Here is an 18,818-nt window from a genome sequence, read left to right as displayed (position 1 = left end):
TTTCATATATTCATTAAGATTGACATACAATCTATAATGTTGGTACACAACGTCCTACAGATTTTACATAAATTTAGACAACGCGTACAACTAGTTAGGACGACGAAGGTGATCAATGGGCCGTATCGGCAACAAAAAGAGAGCGCGGAGTTAAATAGCACGGTAAGAATGATGAAACAATAAATTGCTATAATGGGAGACAGGGTGAATGGCTGTAGAGGCGGAGAAGAAACGGATGTGTGGAAGAGAGCAAGGGTGTGTTTAGTTGGTGAAAAAATTTGTGTTTTGGTACTATAACACATTTCGTTGTTATTTGACAAATAATGTCTAATTATAAATTAATTATGCTTAAAAGATTCAGCTCGTGCTAATCAGTTAGACTGTGTAATTAGTTATTTTTCAACTATATTTAATGCTTCATGCATGTCTCTGAAGATTCGATGTGACGGATACTGTGCAAAAAATTTTAGGACACAAAACTCATAGCGCACATCCAAGTCAATTTTAACTTGTACTTAATATACTACATAATCCATAGCATGCATCTAAGGCAAGTTTCAATGCATGATTTCATCTCACGGTTATTTAGAGCAAAAACTAGATGAATTTTACTGAGGCTGATCTAAGGTCAGCGTAAAGTGAGATCAGCGATGCCAAAGGTTCCAAACTTGCCTTAGGGTGTGTTTAGTTGGTGAAAAAGTTTGGGATTTAATACTGTAGCACATTTTGTTGTTATTTGATAAATAATGTCAAATTATAGACTAATTAGACTTAAAAAATTCAACTCGTGCTAATTAGTTAGAGAGTATAATTAGTTATTTTTTCAATTACACTTAATACTTATATATGTGTCCGAAAATTCATGCGACGGATACGGTATCGAAAAAGCTACACGATCCAATTTTGCTTCCTCAAAAACCCCCCAGTCTTGTCCAAACCCCCGCCGCGAGGTCTCCTCCTCCACTCCGACCGCCGGGGACCGCTCCACTGCAATGCTCCGCGATCCACGGCCATGGCCTTCCTCAAGACCCTAAACCCTCTCATACGCAGGAGCACCACCCCGATCTCGAACCCCAGGCCCCTCCTCTCCCTCCACACCTTCCTCGCCTCATCCTCCCCCACCACCATCACCCCCGCCGCCGCCTCCCCAGCAGCCGCCCCCTTCGCCGGAGCGGCGCAGACCCACGTCCCCGTCCGGTCGGGCGGCCCGCTGTTCCTCTCGTCGCCCCCATGGATGCTCTCGCAGTCCGCGACGCCGCTCACGGCCGCGGCTGCCGCCCTCCGCGACAAGCTCCGCAGGGCCCAGGCTCTCGCCGGCGGCCGCGCGCAGGCCGTCGCGGACGCCGTGCGTTGGGACCACAGGCGGATCTCAGGGGGTGAGGCGGAGGCCGCGCCGTCGGCGGGGGCTGTGGGAGGTGGGGGCGAGAGGTTTCTGAATGCGCCCAATTTGGTGTCGATTGGGCGCATGGTGTCAGGGCCGGTCATTGGATGGTGAGTGTTCATTCTGTGTTTGCTTTCAGCTAGAGCTAGAGATTTCACTGCTGACAGTTGGACTGAAACTAAGAGAGTTCAAATCTGAAAACACATAAATAACCATGATCTACTGAGATTCTGAGCTTGCCTCTATTGATGGAACATCGCAGATTTTAATCGTTTCATTGTACATCAATGATATATAAGTATCATGATCTGAAAAGGCAACAAATGCCCCTGAATGGCGATACAGACTGTTAAAGCTTGTATGACTCTTTTTAATGAATAAATTTCAAGTGTTAGTTCCCTGATGTGTGCGACGAAGTTAATTTTGGATCTATGGATTAATATTTGTGTTTAGGAGGGTGTGAGAGGATGTAGGGCAACAATTTGAATCAGGATATTCTCTAAAGAAAATGGGCCAGGATACTAGCTAGAATGTCTGGTCACTAAGGCTTAAACACGTTGTCAAATGTTGGGGCATGAGCGTTGGGGTGTTTTGGAGTTGAAGCATGTTGAATAAATGAACCTTCCTCTATGTTACATATGGTCATATAGATATGTGTTTGAGTTTGATTGATCAAGTTTGCACATATCAGGAAGGAGCATTGTCGTTTGTTTGTTTTTTTTTTTGCATGTAAAGTGATGTTTCATGATGCAAATGAGACAGCATGCGTGTAAACATGTTGCAAGGTAGAATCAGGCATTCAGCTGCATCTTTTGCTTATTGCTTCAACATGAATTGAAATCATGAAGACATTCTATTGTAGAATCATCAATCTCTATGCTTAACTCACAACACCATCTCTTTGTTAGCTTTTGTGTTCATCTACCGAATCTTTGTGAAAAATCTAATCAGTTCATTTTGTATGTTTGATGAGTTGATTTCGATTTGACATCCTTCTTTCGTTGTAGGGTATCCTAGTATGGAAATAGGCAATGCTGTTAAAAGGATATTCATTTTTATTTTTTTCATTTCTTCTTTATATTTTGATGAATTTGCATTTATGCTGTTGTTAGTGTTTTATCATGCCTTCAATGCTATACTTTATTATTTTTCATTCTTCTACGTCGTGAATTCCTATGTGGTCCTATCCTTGTTCTAATAAAGTCCATGTATTTTAGGATGATTGTGAACGAATGGTATCTTCCTGCCTTTGCCACATTGGCTGTCTCTGGTGCAAGTGATTGGGTAAGAATTGCATGTTTCAGTATCATGAAAATGCATTAAAGTTTTTCTCATTCCTTCAGTTCTTTTGTCTGAACATAGTTGGATGGCTTTTTAGCAAGGAAGATGGGCATCAATTCTGTCTTTGGGTCATATTTGGACCCTCTTGCTGATAAGGTATGAATCAACACTTAATAGCCTTACTTCTTTATTATTTGTGCTGCTAAAATGATATGCAATATCTTTGGTATTGCTTAGGTTTTGATTGGCTGTGTTGCTGTAGCCATGGTTCAAAATGATCTCTTACATCGTGAGTATATCAACAAGCAGTGTTTATTTTGTATCACAAACTTTCCTTAATAAAATAGCTCATATTTTTTGACACCATATTTGTATTTACCTGAAGGTTATGATTTTAATTAATCTTTTAACTTGTACACCACTTGTTTCGCTTGAAGCTGGTCTTGTCGGCCTGGTTGTCATGAGAGACTTGCTCCTTGTGGGTGGTGCTTTCTACAAACGGGCTTCTAGTCTGGGATGGAAGGTACTATTAGACGCGCAATGGCGCAAGTATATTGTGGCAGGTTTAAAATTAAGCTGAATGCCCTTTACCATTCTGGTGCCAGTGGAACAGTTGGTCGGAATATGTTAACTTAGATGCGATTCATCGTGAAAAGGTTGAACCTCTGTTCATCAGCAAGGTATGGCTCTGATCGCATAGCATTAATCTTGTAAGATTCTTGACCTGTCTGGAAGCATGATAATAATTGTTGGTTGCAGGTGAACACAGTATTCCAGTTAATGTTGGTTGCAGCTGCACTTCTTCAGCCAGAATTTGGTACAGATGAGACTCAGAATTACATTACACTCCTTAGGTGATTCCTTTTCCATATTCCAGCTGCTGTTTCTCTAGTCCCCGTCTCTTGGTGCTTGCATGCAATCTTACGTTGCAATAAACTGATTGAACTATTTGGTTTACCTGGTACAACAAGGGAGTTGTTCTCACATGAGCTTTTGTTCAGTAAATCCGGTATATTTACAATTTCCCACCCACAATAAACACTGGAGCAGAAGAACACTTGAATATGGATACCTGACACTTGTTAAAAATGTGCAGCCACAGAGGTCTAATGAGCATTATGCTCGGGAAACATGTTTTTGTTTTATTTTGCAGTATTTTTTCTGCTAAATTGTTTTTTTTCTTCAGTTGGCTGGTAGCTACTACAACAATCACTTCCACGATAGGCTATGGGGTGAAATACTACCGGATCAAACCAAGGAGCCGATGACTGTTGCCACATGCACTTGTTTCATGGATGAATTTGCCGCTTATGAGGAGGGCAGGCATGCAATAACACACTGACATGTATCAGGCATGGACGGAGTGGCTATGCGAAGTTTCCAATTTACAACTGCAAGATTGGATAAAGTGAAACATTTTGGGCAATAATTGGATAAAGAAGTGAAGAACTGCCACTGCCACATGAATGAAATCAGCGCATTACTTGTACATTAGACCTTGGGCCTCTCTAGCTCGGTCTCTCCAGTAGCTGTTAAGTTTCTTGCTTACTACTTCCCCTTAGTTTCAGCTTAGAGCGCACATTAAAAGCCAGTAGAACCTTTGCTTTTCTTTGGCCCGATAGATACATCAGTCTGTTGCCTGTGTACACATACGCACTTCAAAATATTTGTACTTGCCCATTGCCATGGCGGAATGAGGTTGATAGGTGCCGTCCTGTTACCAGATGTCCTGTTTACGATGCAATGCAATCCGTGTATCGGCACAACTGTTGACCTGATTTTTTCTTTAACCTCTGGAAGAACGGAAAATGTATCAGCGTCCCTGTGTTCCACGGTAGCTCCTGGATAGATGGATTTTCGAAAATCGACATGCACGTATGTTGTATGTACTTCAGAGATCGAACCATACATGTTGAACTTAAGAGCAACCGAGCGGCAAGCGCGACGGGTGAAGTAGTCATCCGACGTTGATGAAATGTGAATGACTGAATGCAGAAAAGTTGCACACGTTTCAAACCGTGATATATACTCGCCGATTTCGCTAGAAAATGAGTAACACGCAGAGAACTTGAGCTTCTGCTATTTTATATGTGATTTTGGATCTGATTTTTATATACTCTCCTGCTCATCTACACGATCAACGATATTCTACTTAAACCATTGATTACAAGCATGCAATGGATGCAAAATATGATTACATCTTAACATGGCGTAGTTTTTTAAACTACTTTTTAAAATCTAGATACACTATTTTTAAAATTCAACGGAAATATTGGTAGAATATTGTTGACCCAAATTTAACCAATGTTTACAGGATGTGTCAATTGTAGTATGTGTTTTCGATGCAATATTTAGAGGTCTCGTTCACTCTTGAGAAACAAGTTGTCAATGATGCAAGTGGTAATTTTGCGAAATCAATCTTCACGATGGTAAATTTGCATAGCCCAGTGTATGCGGTGGTAAAAATCCAATTTTGTCTTCACTCTTTGTGGACTTCGGCTTCTTTTGTCATCCCTCTAGACTCTAGAGTGGTGGTGAAAAGTGCGGAACCCAAAAAAAAAAAAGAAATCTTCTGGATAAACCAGCGTGTATATCTGGGCCGGTTGTATACGGTGCACTCGCCTGGCGAGAGCGCTACTAGACAGAGACCGAAACCCGTGCAGTGGGGTTCGCCTAAACCCTAAGCCTTGAGTCGCCCGGTGGTGCTGGCATCCATTCGAGACGATTCCGAGTGAGCAATCCTCTCCATTGCCGGTAAATCAGCCTTCCCGCAACCTAGCTGTACGCATTTTGTGGTAGCACTGGCACTAAATCGAGTTCTTGCTCTCAGAATCGCATCTTTCCCCTTTGCTGCGCTGCACGCACTTTTGTTTCATCTAGGAATGCACAAAAGAAATGTTTCCGGAAAATAGGCATTCGTTCCCATCGAGTCTCTTGAGTCCCGTATTGCTTTATGAGCAGGCTTGAATCCTGAATATGAGGTAATTTTTTAATGTGGTCAACCAAATTATCGGTATCCCTACCATTTCGTAGATTGAAATTTGTTCTGTGGTGATAGGCTGGCTAGGTATTTCTTAGTGTCCGTCTATATTTAGTATCTGCAGGGTGTTCCAGAAGGGGGCGATATTTGTGCTGTGCAAATCAGATCTGATCTGTCATTGGGGTGGTGTGTAGTGCGGGGAACTGTTCTGAACTAGAACCCCAATTCAGTGGCTAGGATTTACAATGACAAATATGAGATAGATCCGAATTTCAGTTCGAACGACGACAATTTTTAGCCTTGGGACAGTTGCATTCCCCTCCTGTGAATCATTGCTTCTTGTATTGATCATGAAATCCTTCTTGCAGGTTTGTGAGGTAGAGAATCCAATCTGGATCTGCTATGAAGTCAGGCGAATCGATACGTCTCAACTACAGAGAATATGAAAACTGGAAATATGAGAAGTTTGTTCGTTTTGTTAACAACCTGTTGCTCCTTCGTTCTCGAGTAGACCTGCATATTTTCCAGCTGCATTTTGATAGCCACCATGTGGTAAACTGCGATGATGTGAGGACGTGGATCGGCTATGCTGTGAAGAATAATGTTAAAGTGCTAGACGTCAACATGCATCAGTATGATAAGACTGTTTTACCTCGTTGCATTTTCACCTGCCGCTCACTCGAGGAGTTAAATCTGAAGATGGGAAAGGCTCCTTATAAAGATTATGAACATGAAGGACTTGTGCTACCTGACATCATCAGGCTTCCATCCCTCAAAAAGTTATCTCTCTGTGATGTGGAGGTGGACACATCATCTCTTGAGCAAATTATTGCTCGGAGCCCTGGCCTAGAGGACTTGCATTTGATAAACTGTGCACAGCATCTTGACCTTGTAGACTCAAAAGTGCTAAAAAGGCTAACTGTTGATGGTTTCCTAGGTCGAGACAAAGGACTCACAATTGCTGCCCCTTGTCTTATTCATTTCAAGTGCACAGGCTTGCCCCTGGAAGAAATTTCTTGGCGAGAGCGGCCATCTCTAGAGAGTGCACACATATTTGCTTCTCTTTCTAGGAGCACTTGTGATGGTCAATCTGATTTTACTGGGATCTTTCTGAATGCCAAGAGACTTGCATTATTTGGTTCCGGTATAAAGGTATTCTCGACTAAAGACAAGTACATCTGTTTTATTGTTGCCATTAATATTCTGAAAGACAGTTTGATGAATTTTTTTAGCTTGCTACTATACTTGCCATGTAGAGTTTTTCCACATTTCTTGTACTAATGGTTGGTGTTGCTTATATTCAACTGAAAACATGGGAAAAAAAGAAGCGAACTACTTTGACACTTGTACTTAAAAGAAACACTTTTGCTTCTACAAAAGGGAAAGTAAACTACTATTCTACTTAGAGCATCTCCAAGAGTTTGGCAAATCGAGTTGCCATATTTGATTTTTGGCAAAAACATTAAAAATACTCCTCCAACAGTTTGGCAAAAGACTTGGCAATTTTTGGCAACTTGGGAAAAACCAGCCTCCAGCGCGTAAATATACGCGCGCGGCGCGCGGTTGGTATCGTGGTTTCTAGTCAGGTGGGAGGGTGAAAAAAGAAATAAATAACAAAGAAGGGTTCCTGATTTAAGTTTTCAAGAGGTGGAAGGGCATAAATATAATTTTGTTTCTCTCTCAGGGTTCCTGATGTAAGTTAGATCTGGATTTGGCAAGTGAATTATGCCAAACTGTTGGAGATAAGCTCTTTTTTTACTTAGCATATCTTTTTAGAAGTTGGCAAAACATAAGATATGCCAAGTAAAATATGGCAAACTCTTGGAGATGCTCTTAGAACACAGTAGCCAAAACTAGTCACATCCATAGGAACAAGCAAGGATGAGTGTTATTTTGATTAATTGGCTACCTAACTACCTTTTTTCTGGATCAACTATTTCACTGCCTTGGAAACCATGAAGATGTCTGCGAGTTACTTTTTCGTTGATATGTTCTGGACTTCTGGTGATAAGTTTTCGAACACAAGCATATTAGATGTCCACAAAAGAAACAACTCTATGCCTGAAAATCGATGCATTAAGTGTTGGTCTGTGTTCCTTTCCAACGTGCTGTTGTGTATTTTACCCTGGCTTTAAGGTGAATTCGAAATCAGTAATCATCATTATCATTTAAATTAGGTTTGTCAAAAGTTATGCAGGTTTGTGTTTAGCCTAGCAGTATTAAGATAAATGTAATGGGATATTTTCACCTAGTTTTGTGGCTTATATGAATTTGAATGCGAGAAAACTAATACCAGTGAGCACAGCATTTCGTTCTGCTAAGTTTTACCCCTTGTTTTCAAAGATGTTCTGTTAACTTTGAAGAGTCTTGATACTGAATATTGGTCTAGAAAAAAAAACTACTGAAACTTAGTTAATATTTTTCTATTCACATCTGTAAATATTCCTGAATGCACTCCCTGAATAGTTAGATGTGGTAAAAGTGCAAAATAGTTGTTAGGTTCCATGATATCATGTGTAGTGGCATCATTTGACATGTCACATGTGGCTGTTATGTTCCGCGAACTTACTTTTTTGCTAGTATACTTGGCAATATCCTGGTTTTGGCTGCATCCAAGTTATAATTGACCCCGACCTCTTGAAATGCAAGGTTATGTTGGAAAAGGAACTGTCCACATGCTCTGTATTTGAGAGTCTTGTGACTCTTGCAATTGGCGAATGGTGCTTAACTGATGACTTGTACATTGTACTTCGCTTCCTCCAGCTTTCACCGAGACTAGAAAAACTTACTTTAAAGCATAGAAAGGTATCCTGCATTCCAAGTTAATGCCTTTTTTTTTTGGAAAAAGGTCAAATGGTTATTATATTTTTCCATTTATTTCTTGCACTCTCTGCAGCATAACAGAGCAAGGGAAGGTGCAGAAACAGAACCAATATCAATAGCTGGAATGACCGTCCAATGCCCCCTCCTTGAAACAGTAATAATACAATGTTCCAAGGATGATGGTGAAATCCAGAAGACGGTGGATGCTTTGGTAGCAACTGGCATCAGCTTGGAGAAGATACATGTCACTTTCTATGAAGACATCCAAAAGAACGTAGCTGAGACTGAGAGGAAGCGTCAGGGAGGGAAGATGGGACGAAGTGTCTTAGAGAAGAAATTGAAGAAGAAACAAGATTGGGTTGATGATAGTCATGCGATAAGTGACAGTGATAACGATGGCGGCGAGATGGAGGAAACCTTTGATTACGATGATTATTTCTAGAGCCTAGGAGGGTGTGCTGCTGTTCAGCTAGTCAGCTTTACCCCTTCATCCTGGAGATGACGATGGAATTGATAAGATGGCGAACACTATGGTAGCAAATGGTGTCAGGTTGGATAGGATACTGCATGAACCCTCCATCCTGGATTGTTTACCAGCAGTATGTTTTGGGGCTTAGCTTTGTTGGGTAGTCTTAATGTAGTCTACTAGTGGAACCTAATGTTGGTGACTTCCAGGTTAGAAGTAGTCTGTCATGTCCAGTGGCCAAAAATCTACCTGCACGATTGGCGAGTATCTGGAATCTCTCACTTCGAGCATGGATGCATCTTGTATTCTTGTTGGCATACCTTTGGTTCGTCTCTATTGCCTGGTTGTGAGCTCTGTGATTTGCATTGCTTGGTTGCGAGCAGTGATTGCTGTAGAAATTCCTGTAGTCCATATGAGAGCTTGTGAGCTGAACCACAATCGAAGTGGCTGAACCGAACTTATGGTATCTGTTATCTGGCCTCGTCCAGCCTGTTGGAAATGAACAGCAACGAACTCCGGTGACTCGAGCTCGAGCATTCCGGCCGGCCACCGGCCTATTGCTCACTTCCGTTCATGCCATGTTATTGTGGAATGATTTTAGGCACTGCTAGTTATTCAAGACCCGTGGAATGATTTTTCCACGCATGCGTAATAGTAGAGACCGCTTGCGTAATAGTTGCTGCCGCAACTGTCGTATTACTGCTAAGTGCTGATAGCCTGATGATACCTCCGTGCATTTCTGATACCCTCCCTAATATGAGTTGCTGTTGTTTTGGCGCCTTTTTTATTTTTGCATTTTTCAAAAAAAAAATTTACAGAAATATATTTTTGGATTTAGGTTTTACAAATCTATACCCCTACCGCCCGGCAGGTGGGCGGTAGGGACCTATATGTAAATAAAAATAAAATTTTTTGCGCAGAGGTCCTTGGAGGGAGCCTGCCGCCCCCCGCCGGGCGGCAGGCCCCCTGCCGCCAACTGGTGGGGCGGCAGGGGGCCTGCCGCCCGGCAGGGGGGCGGCAGGCTCCCTCATCAAATATAAAACTCCAACCCTTCCCTCTGCGCCCTCATTTTCTGCCCACGAGATCCAGAGAGGGGAGAGGGAGAGAGGAGGGGTGAGGGAGGTAAAAAAACCGGCGAAGCCCTGCAGGATTTTTGATCCGAACCGCAGGTAACCAATATTTCTCAACTTTATCATTCCAGATTTTTTTTATATTTAATTTTATTATTAGTATTTTTTATTGTTATAAGCACTTAGGGTTCGGATTAGTGGTTATAATTGAAGGCATAGTATATTTGTAGATATTAGATTAATTAAAATGAAGTCTTTGCACTTCCAGATATGTCGAGCAAAGTGGCATTTCAAGTTCATTACGGTGACTTCTATAGAATTACTCATGATTCCTATAGAGTAAATCTATCAGCATTGGAAAGAAGACAGTGCAGTCTAGACAAACCCCTAGAGAGGAGTTTTGAGTCCATACGGAAATGTCTTCACAAGATGTTCAATGTGAATTCAAAGACCCATTTGCTTACGGTTCATACCTTGACTTCCTGGGAAGCTAATGAGGATTTCTGAGAGTTGACGCATATAAATAGTACGGAAGAATGGCAACATTACATGCACGCAACTCTTGAAAGTGGGTGGCCTCTCGCAATGGTAATTCAGAATCACCAGAAGACCGGTGATTTAGGTGAAGGGTCAACACACACAACATCTGACTGCAATGAAGAGATGGAAGAGGATAAAGAAGAAGAGAACGTGCAAGCTCCAGAACCAGAACCACAAGGTTTAGCAGATGAAGGCGAGCGGATACCTGGAATTGTGGATGATATGGAGAAAGAAGACCAGGATGCATAAATAATAGAGCAATGTGGGGACTCATCGGACGATGAGGACGATGAGCGCTTCCCAGTGCTAGGTGAATGGCGTAAAGAGGGTTTTGGTAATCCAGTGGTACAAGATATTAGATGTCCGGAGTTTGAATACAGAGTGAATGAGGTCATACAAGGGGCAAAGTATCGTACCATTGAGGATGTGAAGGATGCTGTGAAGCTCTAGGCTGTATCTCTGAGGAAGGAATTCAGAGTACTGAAGTCTAGCAGCAAAGAATACGAGGTGAGGTGTGCAGATAGAGACTGTACATGGCGAGTGCATGCATACAAGGAAAAGTTCAAGACACACTGGGAATGTTCAATTGTTACACCACATACTTGTAGAATGACAGGTGTAGTGGGACATCATCGTAATATCACATCAACTTTCGTGGCTAAGAAGATGTATGGGGTGATTCTTGACAAAATGGATTATGAGACTGCATTGATAATTAGGGACATTGAACAGAATTTCCAGTATGTGATCAGCTATGCAAAGGTAGTCTAGGCCCATTCACTCAAAAAAATCTCCATCCAATTCTCATCCCTGATGCAGCTACGAAGCGGGGCATAGGCCGAAGGCAGACACGTCGTATCCGGAACGGAATGGACGAGGCCGAGGCTGGAAAGAAGAAAAAACATTGCAACTTGTGTGGAGCGGACGGTTACACTTACAAGAAGTGCCCACAGCTATCAGTACCCAATGTTGCTGCCGAGGCTGGACCTTCCGGGAATCCGACGGATGGATCGCCACCTACAAGAATTCGCCGCATCTAGTTGTGCATTTATTTGTGTGTACGAAATTAAGTATATTGTGTATGTACTATGTCTAAATGTCTTGTTTAACTAGTTGGCAGTGCGTATTTCTATAGAATTTGGTTGTAATGAACGCAACCTTTAATGTAATATCTTATGTGGTATCTTGTTTAACGTTATATTTATATATCGTTCATTGTATCAAATTGGCTAGCCCCAAATGCTTGGACACATAATGTGACACATAGAAGATAGCTAAATGAGTACACATCCATGATACTGAAGAATCCAAATTATTTCAGTACAATTTGCTTCACAATCTAGACCGATGAACAATATATGTTACACATTATTTCATGAAATCATCTAGGTAGTCACGCATAGGGGGAGGAACATCATCTCTTGGAGGCCATGGTTTGGGGGGCATGAAATCATCTAAGTCGTGATCCCAGTTAACAGAACTTGGTGCTGGAGGTGGTGCAGTTTGACTTGACGAACCTCTTGACTTTCCCTTTCTCTCTTTTATGGTTCCACTTTCATGTACAGGGGGAGGAACATCAGGTGTTCGAGGCCACGATTTGGGGGGGCATGAAGTCATCCATATCGTCATCCCAGTTAACACAACTAGGTGCTCGAGGTGGTGCAGCACGACTTGACGAACCTCCGGTCACGTGTTCTTGCGGAGGCCGAGAACTATGACCCGAAGATCTTTTCCACCTCCTTCATCTAGTTTGCGGCATAACTCCACCGAAGATACATACCAATTTTTTGAAATTTGGTATCGATTTGTTAATCAACTCCGTGTCCTCGGGGTAATCCTAGCATATAATTACACAATAATTTTACTATTCCGTAAATATAGATTACAAATAACGGACGTGATTAGAACTGAATAAGAGTTACCTTAATGTGCATCTCATACACCTATGGCCGCATCCATATCTTACAAGTAGTTTGTAAGAATCCAATAACATGTTGATGATTCGCTAGTTCACATACCCTCATGTATATCTTCCTACGTTCTAGCAGGTATTCCTTTAAATCTTGCATTGTAATACCTCGAAACAATGTCAAATATTTAAACTCAACTAATTTGGACAACACCATCTCTATCGTACCATCCGCTAATAGATCCAACTTCTTACTGATTACAAGACATGTCATGATCTCAAGAAATATACTGGATTTTTCTTCGGTCCATGAAAATCCAACAGAATTGGAGGCAGACATTGCCTTATGCTGCAATAACAGTAAGGTACTGTCATACTAAGTTTACTATTCTATATTTCACTATCCAAAATCTAAATCTATTCTAATTCATGATTATTTTAGAAACAAGTCTATAATAGTTGAGAAATATTGGTTACCTGCGATTCAGATAAAAAATCCTGCAGGGCTTCGCCGGTTTTTTTACCTCCCTCACCCCTCCTCTCTCCCTCTCCCCTCTCTGGATCTCGTGGGCAGAAAATGAGGGTGCAGAGAGAAGGGTTGGAGTTTTATATTTGATGAGGGAGCCTGCCGCCCGGCAGGGGGGCGGCAGGCTCCCTCCAAGGACCTCTGCACAAAAAAAATTTATTTTTATTTACATATAGGTCCCTACCGCCCATAGGGGTATAAATCTGTAAAACCTAAATCTAAAAATATATTTTTGTAATTTTTTTTTTTGAAAAATACAAAAATAAAAAAGGCGCCGTTGTTTTGACTGCTGCTGGGCCATAATACCAGAACACATTGGCCGGTGCATATGTGGTCCGGCCCGGTCCACTCGTTTTTACCCGGCCCCAGTGCGGCCTATCAAATTCCAACGCATCGCCAGTTTCGATACCCTTCCTCTCTTCTTCTTTGCCGGGTCATATTCTCCGCCTCCACGCGCCGGCACGCCGACTCGCTGCGGGCCGGCGCCCCTTCCCCAGTCTCATCGGCGTGAAGACCCATCGAGGCTTGGGCTGGTTCCTTGCTTAGCCCGTGGGTTATAATTCTCTCCTCTTCAGGTTCTTCCTCTCCGACACCCAAACCCTAGCCCCCTCCAGACCTCGGCTCCTTCCCACCTCCGCCGCCACAGCGAAAGGATGGAGGTCGAGAGGGCCGAGACCGCCGCCGCGGCAGGGGGTTCCTCCGCTGAGATGGCGGTGGACAACGCCGCGGGGCCGGCCGCCGTGGAGAAGCCGCGGTTCGATGCTCTGATGCCTAGCGAGATGAGCGGTGGGAGGCCCCAGTTCCGGAAGGTGCCCGTGCCGCAGCACCGCTTCGCGCCGCTCAAGCGCTGCTGGATGGAGATCTACACACCAGTCTATGAGCACATGAAGGTCGACATCCGCATGAACATCAAGGTAAGGGATCACCCGGCCTCAGTTTCCTCACTTCGTTTTATATTTGAGCACAAAAGCCTAGTTTGAATCCTCGCTTAAATCCTGAGTTAGCTATACATGGTATAGGTTCCTACGCGTCATTGGCATGTTTGAAAGCAGAATTTTGCCTTTGGTCTAATCAGTTGGATGAAGTGCCAGGAATTTTAGACGATATCTGGCTTGGCGAGCAGCTAATCATCTGTGCAAGATACTACAGCTCGGTAGTTTGGTTATTGAAGCAAGCAATTCGGAATATAATGAATTAATATGGATTCCTTCACCTGGTTCTGGTTTTCTTTAGTGCTTTAGTTCAGTTCAGAATTGTAGTCTTGTTAGAAGTAATTGTTTAACATGATAATTGATTTACCAATGCTTCTATCTGTCAACTGAACGATTCCAAATCACAAGAACAGCACACAGGTTCTGTGCTGAACTGAGTTGTAATTGGCTGAAGGTTTGTTCTGCTGTTCTGTGTTGCTATTACTATGTTTCTAAAGCTTGTGAAACTGTTTATAGCAACTAAATTGGGACTGGGGCATCATGGTTGATATCTTGCTCCTCTCTGAAATCATACTCCTGTGCCTATTTCCACTGTGCGAATGATTCCATTGTTTTTCTTTATTCCATATATTGAACACTTAAAGTTCATATCTGGCAAACTCATTAGACCGTTTCCTGTTCCAGGCAAGAAGGGTGGAACTCAAAACAAGAAAAGACACACCAGATGTGAGCAACCTTCAGAAATGTGCGGACTTTGTGCATGCTTTTATGCTTGGATTTGACATTGCCGATGCTGTCGCCCTGCTGCGTCTTGATGATCTTTATGTGGATTCCTTTGAGATCAAGGATGTGAAAACCCTTCGAGGGGAGCACCTGTCACGTGCTATTGGCCGCCTATCAGGGAAAGGGGGCAAGACCAAGTATGCCATTGAGAACTCTACCAGGACCCGAATCGTTATTGCTGATACAAAGATCCATATACTGGGATCCTTTGTTAACATCAAGGTTGCTCGGGATTCACTTTGCAGCCTCATCTTGGGTTCTCCTGCTGGCAAAGTGTATTCTAAGCTTAGGGCTGTATCTGCTAGGTTGGCGGAAAGGTATTGAGTTTAATGGGTATTGCCGCAACATGTATGGTTGCAGTTTTGATCACATAATATGTTGTCATAGCTAGTTCGTGTGTGCTGGGGGCTGGGGCTATTTATTTGTATCCTTCTGGAGAGCAAACTGTATTACGTCAAGAGATTTGATATGCCTTGTGTACTGTTGCACCTGTCCATCAGCTTATATTGCTGAAATCTGTTCTTAAGGCGTGAGGCGTCTGTGGCGATCCCACCCCTCTAAGGACGCCTAGGCGCGTAAGGCGCGTGGCGAGGCGACGCCATAGACATATGTTAGAATACTATGACAAAATAATTTAGTAGCACACATACATACCTTTGTTGAGCCGTTGTAGCACCCATTCTCCCCTTTGCTGCTGCTCTTTCCATCCATTCTCTTCTCCCAAGTAGCAAGCTACACAAATAATGAGCAATGAATCAATCAGCAAAGACTAACAAAAGAAATTAAGTGCAAAAACTGGACACTTATTTGTCGACTTGGGACTGGGCAGCAGTCCCTGAATTTGCCGCTTCTTGTCCCACCTCCACCACATCTTCTTCCTGTACTTCCTCAGCATTCTCCTCCTCCCCTAGGAACAATGGTCCCCTCCTCTTGTTTGAATCCAAGTAGTCTTTCATCTTTTTCTTTAATGCAGGGCTTAATTCTGGACAGTTAACCACATCTCCAAAGCCACCAGCTAGATGTTGCTTAAACCTTTTAATTCCACCTGGAACCTTCTTGTCACATAGCTTACATGTCACCTTATCTCGATCTTTAGGGTCTGCCCAGTACCCATACTCCCAGCCCGGATCATTTGACTTTGCTGGTCTTCGTTTTGGATCAGTCTTGGGATCATACTCTGCTGCCACAGAAGCTGGACTCTCCATTGTGTTGTTGGCTTGATGGCTGCAGTGTAAATAGAGCATGTGATTACTGGGATCACTTTGTTTATTGATTAGCTAGAGCTAGCACAGAAGCTGGACTCTCCACAGAAGCTGGGATCACTTTGTTTATTGATTAGCTAGAGCTAGCACAGCACAAAGTACTGCCTTAAGAACAGAGCATGTGATGTTGCTTTGTGCTGCCTTAAGAATAGAGCAGAGAAGAGGGCACTGGAAATTACCTAGCCATAGGAGAGGGCTGGCGTCGTGGCGTCGTGGACCAGGCGAGCAGCAGAGAGCGGAGGGAGCCCTTGAGCGCGTCGGCGTCGGCGAGGACAGGAGCGCGGAGTGGGACGCCGAGAGGGAGCCCTTGAGCGCGTCGGCGTCGGCGAGGAGGGAGCGGAGGTCGTCGACGGCGCGGATGAAGTCGTGGAAGTGGGCGCGGTAGAGCTCCTCGATCTCGGCCTCCCGGTCCCGCACCGCGGCATGGAGCGAGGCGAGCAGCGGCTCGGGGCGGCCGCACGCGAACGCCCGGCGCACGAAGGGGCCCAAGTCCTCCCCAGCCGCGATGGCGGCGGAGAGCTGCGCGAGGTCCGCCTCGGATGAGGCGCAGGCGGACGGTCAGCTCCAGGCGCCGCCCTCTTCTCTTCCCTCCCTATCCACAGGTCAGCTCTCTCCGTTTCCCTCCCAAATCGCGTCGATTGCAAGCGGCCGGCCTCTATTTCCCGCGCCGCCCTCGGTTCCCGCTCGATTTCCCGCCGCTGGCTCGATTTCCTCCCGCGCACTCGGTCTCCCGCGCGCCTCCCCTGTTTCCCGCCTGGGCCTCACGTATGGCGCCCGCCTCATCCAATTGGACGCCCAGGAGACGCCTAGGCGACGCCTTCGGCGCAAAGCGGACGCCATACGCAGTCGACCAAGGCGAAGCAGACGCCCAGGCTGCCAATCACGCCTTGTCGCCTAGGCGGCGCCTAGGCGGCGCCTTAAGATCAGAGGCTGAAACACGAGCTGTTACTGCACGGGGATTAGGAACTGCATGGCATGGTAGTCTTGTTACTGTGTAGATGTGCCATTTGTCAAGTTGCGCTACCTTTTGTACTGGTGTAAATGCTGCATCGACTTCCTTGCTGGGTGCCTGTCTGAACATGGTTATTTTTCTTTATTATAGAGTTTACATTTGCTGGTTTGTTGTTTCTAGTATTATTATCTGTAATGGGGAAGAACGTCCGTGTCGGAATTGCGACAGTCCAGTGACTCTTCTGTTGAAGATGAACTAGCATGTGTGATCGGTTTGATCTGTCTGGTGATTTCTTCGTTCGAATTCAAACTGCGGTGCCGATACCGACGAGGGAAATGTGCTATTTCCACGAAGCGGCGCCACCCCTGGTGGCGGCGGCAAAGAAATCCGACGGGGTGTTCCTTCTTCCTCTGCAGCGCCGCCGACATAGCATTTTCAGTTCATCAGTCATCACGCGCGTTGTTTCCAGGTTCCAGCCCCGTGCATCACCTCCCTCTCAAATCCAGGCAGGGGCGAAGCCAGAACAGAAGAGCATCGGGGTCTTAGGCCGACTTCAACAAGCGAATGCAAAATGAGAGATGCATTCATTGGTTTGCCTCACGTACAGGTTTTGCATCTCCATTGCAAAAACACTGATCTCCAACAGCACACGCAAAATCTACCTCTCCGTCCCTCACCCTCCTACGGTCCTCCCTCCCCCCTCCTCGGGCCAGCTCCTCGGCGGGAGAAGGTGCCAGGGCAGCGGCCGATGGCGGCGCGGAGCGAGCTCTGCCTTGAGCTCTGCTCCAAGCGCACCCCTCGTCTTCCTCCGACGTCCTCTTCCTGTCCTCACCTCTGCTCCCCAGCCGGCGGGACCTCCTCGCGGCCGGTCAGGTCGTCGTCGAGCAGGGGCTCCTCGCGACGGCGGCCTTTGCTCCCCAGCCCTCCTCGCGGCGGCCTCTGCTCCCCGGCCCTCCTCGCGGTGCAGAGCAGAGGGAAGGGAGCGAGAGATCCGGACCAGCGGAACCTGCGATTCCTGATGGGCGGGGCGCGCCGGTTTCAGCTGCTGGCCGCCGCCGCCTTCCTCCTCCTCCACGCGCCGCAGCTCGTGTCGTGCGCCGACCTCGACGCTCTCGTCTACAAGGGCTGCGCCAACCAGAGCTTCCCGGGCGGCGCGCCGCCCCCGACCGTCGCCGCCCTCTCCAGCGCGCTCTCCGCGCAGACCGGCTCCGCCAAGTTCTACAAGACCTCCTCCCCCTCCTCGGCGGGATCCAGTGCCACGGGGACCTCTCCGGCTCCGACTGCGCCTCCTGCGTCTCCCGCGCCATGTCCTCCTGGCGCGACATCTGCGGCGCCTCCGTCGCGGCGCGGGTCCAGCTCGCCGGCTGCCTCGCGCTCTACGATGTCTCCAGCTTCCCCCAGGTCTCGGGCGTCCAGATGCTCTTCAAGACCTGCAGCACGGGCAGCCCGCGCGGGGGCGACTTCGAGGTGCGCCAGGACACCGCCTTCGCCGTGCTCGAGGGCGGCGTCGCAACAAGCTCCGGCGCCTTCGTCGTCGCCAGCTACCAGGCCGTCTACGCCACGGCGCAGTGCGAGGGCGACCTCTCCACGGGGGACTGTGGCCAGTGCGTCACCCAGGCCGTGTAGCACGTCGAGGTCGAGTGCGGCGGCGCCCCCTCCGCGTCGCCGCCGCCGCCGCCGCTCGCAAAATGCATTCGAGGAGAGAGGGGATGTATTTTTACACCTCCTCTCTCCTCGGAGGCAAACTGCCTCTGCTGTTGGAGACGAATCTTGTGATGCACAGTGCCAACTTGACATGCAAAAATAGCTTTGCCTCTGCTGTTGAAGTCAGTCTTACGTAGAAAAGAGCAGGGTCTTAATGGACTATTAACAACTAGCTACAGTACTTTGCCACTGGTTTTCCCAAAATTCAT

General features: G+C 45.7%; 4 protein-coding genes and 1 pseudogene across 8 annotated transcripts; 4 read left to right on the top strand and 1 right to left on the bottom strand.

Annotated features, from left to right (window-relative positions):
• Positions 1 to 915: 915 nt before the first annotated feature.
• Positions 916 to 4,443, top strand: LOC120675841 (CDP-diacylglycerol--glycerol-3-phosphate 3-phosphatidyltransferase 1, chloroplastic-like). 3 transcript variants are annotated; one of them, XR_005675511.1, is made up of 9 exons: positions 916 to 1,491; positions 2,599 to 2,665; positions 2,744 to 2,818; positions 2,900 to 2,951; positions 3,100 to 3,185; positions 3,268 to 3,342; positions 3,422 to 3,516; positions 3,634 to 3,752; positions 3,849 to 4,443. XR_005675511.1 is itself a non-coding variant. In XM_039957052.1 (8 exons), exons 1-8 carry the CDS (start codon positions 1,013 to 1,015, stop codon positions 3,928 to 3,930), a joined length of 1,011 nt encoding a protein of 336 aa, XP_039812986.1. In that variant the 5' UTR covers positions 922 to 1,012; the 3' UTR covers positions 3,931 to 4,443. The 3 variants fall into 3 exon arrangements, 1 of the variants encoding a protein (XP_039812986.1); XR_005675512.1 differs by having other exon boundaries at positions 917 to 1,491; positions 3,664 to 3,752; XM_039957052.1 differs by lacking the exon at positions 3,634 to 3,752 and having other exon boundaries at positions 922 to 1,491.
• An 812-nt stretch (positions 4,444 to 5,255) lies between these two features.
• Positions 5,256 to 9,313, top strand: LOC120674013 (putative F-box/LRR-repeat protein At3g42770). Of its 3 annotated transcripts, none has more exons than XM_039955071.1 (4): positions 5,256 to 5,416; positions 6,011 to 6,794; positions 8,292 to 8,447; positions 8,539 to 9,313. In XM_039955071.1, the coding sequence occupies exons 2-4, from the start codon at positions 6,045 to 6,047 to the stop codon at positions 8,905 to 8,907; spliced, it is 1,275 nt and encodes a 424-aa protein (XP_039811005.1). In that variant the 5' UTR covers positions 5,256 to 5,416; positions 6,011 to 6,044; the 3' UTR covers positions 8,908 to 9,313. The 3 variants fall into 3 exon arrangements, with proteins under 3 accessions (XP_039811005.1, XP_039811006.1, XP_039811007.1); XM_039955072.1 differs by having other exon boundaries at positions 5,267 to 5,643; XM_039955073.1 differs by having other exon boundaries at positions 5,269 to 5,393; positions 8,539 to 9,250.
• A 4,142-nt stretch (positions 9,314 to 13,455) lies between these two features.
• On the top strand, positions 13,456 to 17,073 carry LOC120673990 (RNA-binding protein pno1-like). Its single transcript, XM_039955053.1, has 3 exons — positions 13,456 to 13,890; positions 14,593 to 15,199; positions 16,883 to 17,073. Exons 1-2 carry the CDS (start codon positions 13,630 to 13,632, stop codon positions 15,013 to 15,015), a joined length of 684 nt encoding a protein of 227 aa, XP_039810987.1. The 5' UTR covers positions 13,456 to 13,629; the 3' UTR covers positions 15,016 to 15,199; positions 16,883 to 17,073.
• LOC120675012 lies at positions 15,106 to 16,807 on the bottom strand. Its single transcript, XM_039956102.1, has 4 exons — positions 16,133 to 16,807; positions 15,507 to 15,915; positions 15,346 to 15,423; positions 15,106 to 15,135 (listed from the first exon to the last, which is right to left on the bottom strand). The coding sequence occupies exons 1-4, from the start codon at positions 16,138 to 16,140 to the stop codon at positions 15,106 to 15,108; spliced, it is 525 nt and encodes a 174-aa protein (XP_039812036.1). The 5' UTR covers positions 16,141 to 16,807.
• An 850-nt stretch (positions 17,074 to 17,923) lies between the features above and the next one.
• LOC120675011 lies at positions 17,924 to 18,681 on the top strand (annotated as a pseudogene).
• The last annotated feature ends 137 nt before the right edge of the window (positions 18,682 to 18,818 follow it).

Source organism: Panicum virgatum, chromosome 5N (assembly GCF_016808335.1).
Source record: "Panicum virgatum strain AP13 chromosome 5N, P.virgatum_v5, whole genome shotgun sequence".
NCBI lineage: Eukaryota > Viridiplantae > Streptophyta > Magnoliopsida > Poales > Poaceae > Panicum > Panicum virgatum.
This window is presented reverse-complemented; position numbering and strand designations above follow the sequence as displayed.

Bases quoted from the DNA above. Each gene is read 5' to 3' on its own strand.
- LOC120675841 (XM_039957052.1), top strand. From the start codon at position 1,013: ATGGCCTTCCTCAAGACCCTAAACCCTCTCATACGCAGGAGCACCACC. The intron at 1,492-2,598 runs GTGAGTGTTCAT...CATGTATTTTAG, and splicing joins TCAGGGCCGGTCATTGGATG to GATGATTGTGAACGAATGGT. The intron at 3,517-3,848 runs GTGATTCCTTTT...TTTTTTCTTCAG, and splicing joins AATTACATTACACTCCTTAG to TTGGCTGGTAGCTACTACAA.
- LOC120674013 (XM_039955071.1), top strand. From the start codon at position 6,045: ATGAAGTCAGGCGAATCGATACGTCTCAACTACAGAGAATATGAAAAC. The intron at 6,795-8,291 runs GTATTCTCGACT...TTGAAATGCAAG, and splicing joins TATTTGGTTCCGGTATAAAG to GTTATGTTGGAAAAGGAACT. The intron at 8,448-8,538 runs GTATCCTGCATT...CACTCTCTGCAG, and splicing joins TTACTTTAAAGCATAGAAAG to CATAACAGAGCAAGGGAAGG.
- LOC120673990 (XM_039955053.1), top strand. From the start codon at position 13,630: ATGGAGGTCGAGAGGGCCGAGACCGCCGCCGCGGCAGGGGGTTCCTCC. The intron at 13,891-14,592 runs GTAAGGGATCAC...TTCCTGTTCCAG, and splicing joins ACATCCGCATGAACATCAAG to GCAAGAAGGGTGGAACTCAA.
- LOC120675012 (XM_039956102.1), bottom strand. The intron at 15,424-15,506 runs GTCGACAAATAA...TTATTTGTGTAG, and splicing joins GGACTGCTGCCCAGTCCCAA to CTTGCTACTTGGGAGAAGAG. The intron at 15,136-15,345 runs GTATGTATGTGT...GACGTAATACAG, and splicing joins GCTACAACGGCTCAACAAAG to TTTGCTCTCCAGAAGGATAC.